The 6,566-nt window shown below is 35.1% G+C and overlaps 1 protein-coding gene across 4 annotated transcripts; it reads left to right on the plus strand.

Annotated features, from left to right (window-relative positions):
• Window positions 1-999: 999 nt before the first annotated feature.
• On the plus strand, window positions 1,000-5,923 carry LOC307003784 (uncharacterized protein). 4 transcript variants are annotated; one of them, XR_013798806.1, is made up of 12 exons: window positions 1,000-1,086; window positions 1,681-1,967; window positions 2,425-2,457; window positions 2,531-2,666; window positions 2,806-2,863; window positions 2,994-3,199; window positions 3,317-3,416; window positions 3,735-3,890; window positions 4,405-4,502; window positions 4,609-4,756; window positions 4,902-5,022; window positions 5,617-5,923. XR_013798806.1 is itself a non-coding variant. In XM_079622601.1 (12 exons), the coding sequence occupies exons 8-12, from the start codon at window positions 3,888-3,890 to the stop codon at window positions 5,904-5,906; spliced, it is 660 nt and encodes a 219-aa protein (XP_079478727.1). In that variant the 5' UTR covers window positions 1,000-1,086; window positions 1,681-1,967; window positions 2,425-2,457; window positions 2,531-2,666; window positions 2,801-2,863; window positions 2,994-3,199; window positions 3,317-3,416; window positions 3,735-3,887; the 3' UTR covers window positions 5,907-5,923. The 4 variants fall into 4 exon arrangements, 3 of the variants coding, with proteins under 3 accessions (XP_079478727.1, XP_079478729.1, XP_079478728.1); XM_079622601.1 differs by having other exon boundaries at window positions 2,801-2,863; XM_079622603.1 differs by having other exon boundaries at window positions 2,801-2,863; window positions 5,658-5,923.
• Window positions 5,924-6,566: the final 643 nt, after the last annotated feature.

The following is a 6,566-nucleotide window of genomic DNA, read 5'->3' on the forward strand; positions in this document are numbered from 1 at the left end:
GCATTCGAGGCAGCCCGAGGTAAGTTTAATATCAAATCCATAGACAAATCTAGAAACAAGTTTGTTTCTGCTCTCTATCCAAGTTATGTCTTTATGTCTAGTAACTGTAGATCGATCTTGACGTGTTTATATTCTTATTATTCACATGTCTGCAGTGCAATTTTTGTAGTTTGAGTACTTTGATTGCTACCCCCAACATTTTTATTATACCCCAACATATGTGATGCGTTCAAGGATGTTACATGATGTAATTTAAGCAAAGATCTCAGACTGATCTTTATTCTGCAGCAAGGCTCAAATGTTGGTGCAGCAGATGCTGCATCAGCTATACATAACATCATAGAGGTGCTCAACCAGTCGCTGGGTAAAACCAGCACGAGGCAGAGTCAGAATCAGGGGCAGCGCTCAGGACAGTGCCAGACTGTGGACCAAGAGATGGCCAGGTTTCAGCTTGCAGTCATGACTGAAAACAATGACAGTTAATATTTGCAATGCAATTTTGTTCACATGTAGCCTATGCATTTATCAGATGCTTTTATCCAAAGCAACTTACATAAGCCTACATAGAGTAGCATAAGCAATCTGTCACAGAATGTATATACACATATTATATATATATATATATATATATATATATATATACCGGTGTATATATATTGTTCTACATATTTTGAGTTACTAACTTTTTATTTAATCATCTCTTGAAGGTCTTTCCCAGGATTTTTTAAGCGGGGGTCCAAAAGGCGTTTACCCAGCTGTAGTAAACCAGCCAAGTTCATCAAAGCTTGGAAACCATTTGTGTTTTCAGCGTTTCTTTTAAATAAAAATTTAGAAATGACCCCTTCATCAGCAGAGGAGCTGCAACTCATGCAGGCTGGACTGGGGAAACGAAATCTGTCAATGACTGATGATTTGACTCATTCAGAGGTTATGCATAACATATTCATTTATAGCTGATGGATAGAATAACTTTATTTGTAATAATAATTTGTTGTAATTGTGGATTTTAGGTTTCCAGCTTGTTTTGTGATACCTACCCCAAAATGAAGTCAGCATCTGGAGGATGGCTTCTCTACAAGGCATCTGGTACTATTTGGACACCACTACAATTTCTAAGTGCAAGTTACAGAGATTCAGAGAATCACACAATGCAACTAGTTTCATGTATATTTTATTTGTTTATGTATGTTTAAATAGGTTGGTATAGTCAATATTCATGTTTTCAGCAATTAAACATCATAATTCAAAGTGAATACCTGAGAATGAACAGCAAAATAATTAAATATTACAAAAATGCTGATCATGTCCATATAATGAAATCCTTTTTTTGTTACAAACAAAAAAAACACATTACTCCTCTCACACTTTTGCTATTTGGACAAAAACAAAATCTTATTTTGCATTTGACTATCAAAAAGTCGCTACGAGGAGTAAATACGTGTTTTTAACCTCCAGTATCATCAAAATGCCTTTATTATTGACTAATATCAGTGCATTACTAGTATGATTATCAGGTTAATTAATTAATTTCTTTTAGTTTATTTTCTGTTTGTGAGGGTATATACATTTTTTTTCCATAAACCAGTTTGTAAGAATTTTAAAGGATGATATATATTGATGATGATGTATAAAATATTTACATAATAGAGTATATATATATATGTTATTATTTTTATTCAGGTGGACAGGGAAGACGGCGTCTGAATCTTGTTCCCCCAGAGTCGGAAGGATACAGTGGCAGTACCATCAGATGTGCAACTGGAGGGGGGAAAACCATGCTGTATATTGTACCTTTACAGGATGAGTTCGATCTTTCTCCTCTTCCCTCCGATGCACAGGAATTTTCGCTAATGCCAAAAGCAGAATGCAAGAAATGTTTTAAAATGATGCCACTTCAAATTCTTGCCCTGCATGTGAGGGAATGCGATACTCTGGAATATGAGACACTCTCAGATTCGGAACCAGAGGTAAAATCTTGTTGTTTTTTTAGGTTACCTTTTAAGTAACTTATGTAGGCTGTTAGGGCTGTAACGATACCCTCATGTTACGACTCGATATACATATCACAATATGATATTATTGCGATACTCCAAAACGTATGGTAAAAGATTAACAATAAATGAACTGTTGATTAAAATGCTAAATTTGGTATTACATTGTGTGTGAATGAATATCTTGGACTTGGTGCTAGAAACCCAATGAACAGGACAAAAGTGACACCAGAATAAAAGTTATTCATGATTCTGCAGCTGAAAATACAGAATTAAATTAAACGAATATGCTTGCACTCTTTCACTGATTAACTATACATATTGTCACTATCCACGATACATATTGTTGCAATTTTGTATTGGGATATATTGTGACACCCCTATTGCATATGGAAATGTTTTTTTACATATTTTTTTTTGTGTCTATAACCAGGTACCTGATTCACCTCCAGCCTTCGAGGAAAAGGTAATTTACTTCTGGCATGGGATGACATCCTTCTGACTGCTTTTAGTATTTTACATAATTACTTGCTTTTTAGTCAACAGATGCAAAGTGTCCTGTGTGCATGAAAACGTTTCCTCTGATGGAATTGGAGCTCCATGCAAGTTTTTGTGGTGACTTGGAAAGGTAATGCAATACACATAGCAGTTTAGAAACTGCAGTCTAATTTTATGGTGCGTGATGTATATTTTGACATTTCTTGATAAATTAGACTTTATTGGAAATTAGCTACATATAAATGCACTGAATTAAATATTTTTACTTCACATAAACAGTATTATATTTTCACAGTTGCTTTTTTTCCTAGTTCAGAGTCCCTTCAAACAAGGAGCCCTGATATAATGAAGCCACAAAATGAAGAGATGTCATGGTACTTTCATTTTAAAAAGTAACATTGATATTGTTAAGTAAAAATGTATAACTTATGTATCATGCGGTCTAAACCATTCCGTGCTGAATATTTAAAAGATTTAACAGTTAAATATAAAAACAATTTACAGTGAGGAGGATGTCCTACGATGGCTAGCTGCTCAAGTTGACACCTCCAAGGTATTCAGCATCTGTGTGTCCAGAATGAACCTTGTGGAACGAGGTCTGTTACTTTGGAGGCGACAAAAGATCAGCTCCCCAGTCAACACTTTAAAGATTACTTTCTTAGGAGAGGCTGGAGTTGACACAGGTGCTCTACGAAAAGAATTCCTGACAGGTCAGAATTTTTATATTTTTTTACTTGGTAACATATCTTAAACGCTACACCAAAAAACATTTGATTTCTTGTTAATTTGTTATGGTTAGATATCTATGTTTTTAAATATATATATAGAACTGATTGGTGGCATAGAGACCAGACTCTTCGAAGGAGAGGAGGGCAAAGGCAAAATGCCAAAATATTCATTGAATGATCTTGACAATGGCCTGTTTCGGTAAGTGTTTCTCCTCAAAGAAATAGGTCACCCAAAAATTAATATTGTCATTTATTCACACTCATGTCATTCCAAACTTAAGTGTGCCTTTTTCTGTGGAAAACAAATAAGAAAAATCTCAGCTGTTATTGTCTGTACAAAAATCAATGACATTTAAACTTTTCTGGATCTAAATAGGAAGCATTTGTTTTAGGCTGATAAATGCTTTCAAAAGCAAATGTAATTTAAACATGTAAATTTCAAATACCGGTACACACTAACTGGTAAATTGTAAAATTCTACTATACTGTGTTTCTTGTTTACTTGTCATTGCAACAGAGTTGCTGGGGAGGTCTTTGCTGTTAGCCTTGCACAGGGTGGCCCGCTCCAAGATTTCTTCAGGACTGGTGTTATGATTTTCTGTTGAGTGGAACCTTTGAAAACGCTACCAAGGATAACGTTTACGATGCTGAGTTTTCACCACTGATTAAAATGGTATCAGAAAACAAATTGTCTTAGGTTATAGGGGATTATCACGCTGATACGTAGTACTTCCGCATTCAGTGGTCTTTGTGCACTGCCACTTCCGGTGAATCACTCATCACTCTGGCGAACCCATGATGGACCACCCTAAGTTTATTTATACTACATCCCTGGTATTAAAAAAAAAAAGTGCCGGCTACAAACATACGTGCTACCTTCTTTTATTTTAAAGTTTGGCCCTTCATCCCGGCGAACCGCTTTAATCCACTTCTTCCTTAGACTCAGTTCAGTCGGGAATCCATGGAAACTTAAATAAGGTTGGCGTTGTTTGTTTGATTGACAAAGTGGAACAGAGCAGTGACATCTAGCCTTCGTTTCAGCCATTGTTGAACTGCGCCGGAAGTGGACATGCACAAAGTTGAAAAATCCCGCCCATGAAACCCGGAAGCGTGATAATCCCCTATTTCTATTGCCATGTATTTTTTTTTTTTTGAAGTGTAACACTTAGATTTTCCTCTACTTAAAGATCGAGGAGGCCTCAGACTTGTCATCTTACAGTGAACAGATTGTCAACTGTGGCTACACGGGGCCTATAAATGAGGACAACAAGGAGAATATAACAAGGTTTTACTCAGGCAATATTTTTAAAATGTATTTATTTTATGTATCTTCCACAGAAAATACAATGGTTAAACATTAACACTGAAATTTTTGTTTTATTTCTTTAAAGAGCGATTGTAATGCATGCCGCTGCTCGGAGAACACTCATGCTTCAGCAGCTCCGTGAAGGTTTACAGCTTTACCGTTTAATTGACACTATGGAGAAGAACAGGGAAGTGTGCCGCAGCCTCTTTGTTATGCAAGGTGGTAATGATAAGGTGAAGTGATAGGATTTCCAAAACGTACTAGTTCTATTTTGCATAGCTGGTTTAAAAGACGTTACAGCAGTAATCATTAAATTATTTTTTCTTTGTATATCGCATGATGCTGTTTATATAATGTCATTTTTGTTGTTTGTTTCAGGTGGACTCTCATTACATTGTATCCCATCTTGTTCCACAAATGAGTGAGAGTGGCACTCTAAAACATACCAAAGAGGTCCAAATACTGAATCACTTCCAGGATTTTCTGATGGAGCTCGAAGGTAAGTTTGTATTCATTTCAGGTGTTTATTATATTTCTACACCGGTAAAACATTAATAGTCAAAATATGGCTGATAACTGATTGATCAGATCATTACTCGTCTTCAGTGTCACATGACCCTTTAGAAATCATTCTAATATGCAGATTTGATGCTTAAACATTTCAGAATATTATTGTTGGAAAAAGTTAACATTAACATAGCTTAACATTATTGTGGAAGTAGTTATGCTTTTTCATAATTCTTTGAAAAATAAAGTTAATTTATGCATTTATTACATAGAAATCTTTTGTAACATTATAAATGTCTTCTTACGTCAATTTAATACATCCTTAATGAATACAATTATTCATTTGTCTTTTTATAATCAGTGGTATCATTGTTTCCACACAAATGCAGCAAAAACTGATTTCAACATTGATAAGTTTTTGAGCATCATATTAGAATGATTTGTGAAGGATCATGTGACACCGAAGATTGAAGAAATGATGCTGAACATTCCGCTTTGATCACAAATAAATTACAAATGGTACAATTTACAAATGTTGTGATATTATAAATGGTTATTTAAAACATTGTATATTTTACTGCCCTAGATGGAGATGCTCAGGATGAGGCAGCACTCTCTGTCCCACAGGTGATGCAGTGGCTGACTGGTCAAGCGCATAGGCACCTGCTCCTGTCAGAGAGAGAGGCCTTTAAAATTACTGTTCAGTTTGACCACACTTGTATGCAACGACTGCCAAGCCACACACTTTGCTATCCAATCATCAGTGCATGCACCCAAACCATTACATTTCCCACTGCACATCTGTCAAATTGTGATGAATTTAAAGAAATAATGAAAACAGCTGTGCAACATGGAGGTTGCTTTTTTAGGGTGTAGATTAAAAAAATTAACTGAAATGTCTACACATAATTTCTCTCAATAGGTTTAATTTCATCTTTAAAATTCAAAGAGACAATGTTCAACGTGTTAATAATTTTACATGCTTCTGAAGGGTTAAATGTTTTACAGCATTGTATAAAATTAATTAAATGTTTTAATGGCAATTAACTGATTTTCTTTTATTAATTAAAATTCTGACAGAACTGCATCTGTACTTGTGAGTGTTTTACTTAAACATTTAAATGTTAAATAGAGCACAATCTTTGGATGATAGCAAGTGTCTGGACATAAAGCTCCCTGTCACTCAATGGTGATGTCAAGGGATTAATCAATCCATGCAGAACAGCAAGTTTTTGGTCAGAAAAAGGGCAATGGATCTCTGGCACCACCACACCATCCTCTGAGTCAGTATCAGGAGTTTCCTCTCGAAAAAGTTGCTCCACCACCTGAAAAAACCATTGTTATTTTACTATGTTAACTGCTTTTAATTATAAAAACTTAAGGCTGACCTAAATTATTAAATTAATAGTTTAATTAATAGTAAATTAATAGTTCACCCAGAATGAAAATCCTGACATTTATTTGCCTAAATGTATTTTAGGCCCTATTTATACCAGCCATTGAAATGAGTCACGATTGCAGAGATTCTCAACTCTG

This window comes from Phoxinus phoxinus, assembly GCF_949152265.1.
Source record: "Phoxinus phoxinus genome assembly, chromosome: 9".
NCBI classification, from domain to species: Eukaryota; Metazoa; Chordata; class Actinopteri; order Cypriniformes; family Leuciscidae; genus Phoxinus; species Phoxinus phoxinus.

What these genes read in the sequence shown, in the direction of transcription:
- LOC307003784 (XM_079622601.1), top strand. An exon ending in AACAAGGAGAATATAACAAG is followed by an intron (nt 4,503 to 4,608) that starts GTTTTACTCAGG and finishes ATTTCTTTAAAG; the next exon opens with AGCGATTGTAATGCATGCCG. An exon ending in TGCAAGGTGGTAATGATAAG is followed by an intron (nt 4,757 to 4,901) that starts GTGAAGTGATAG and finishes TGTTTGTTTCAG; the next exon opens with GTGGACTCTCATTACATTGT.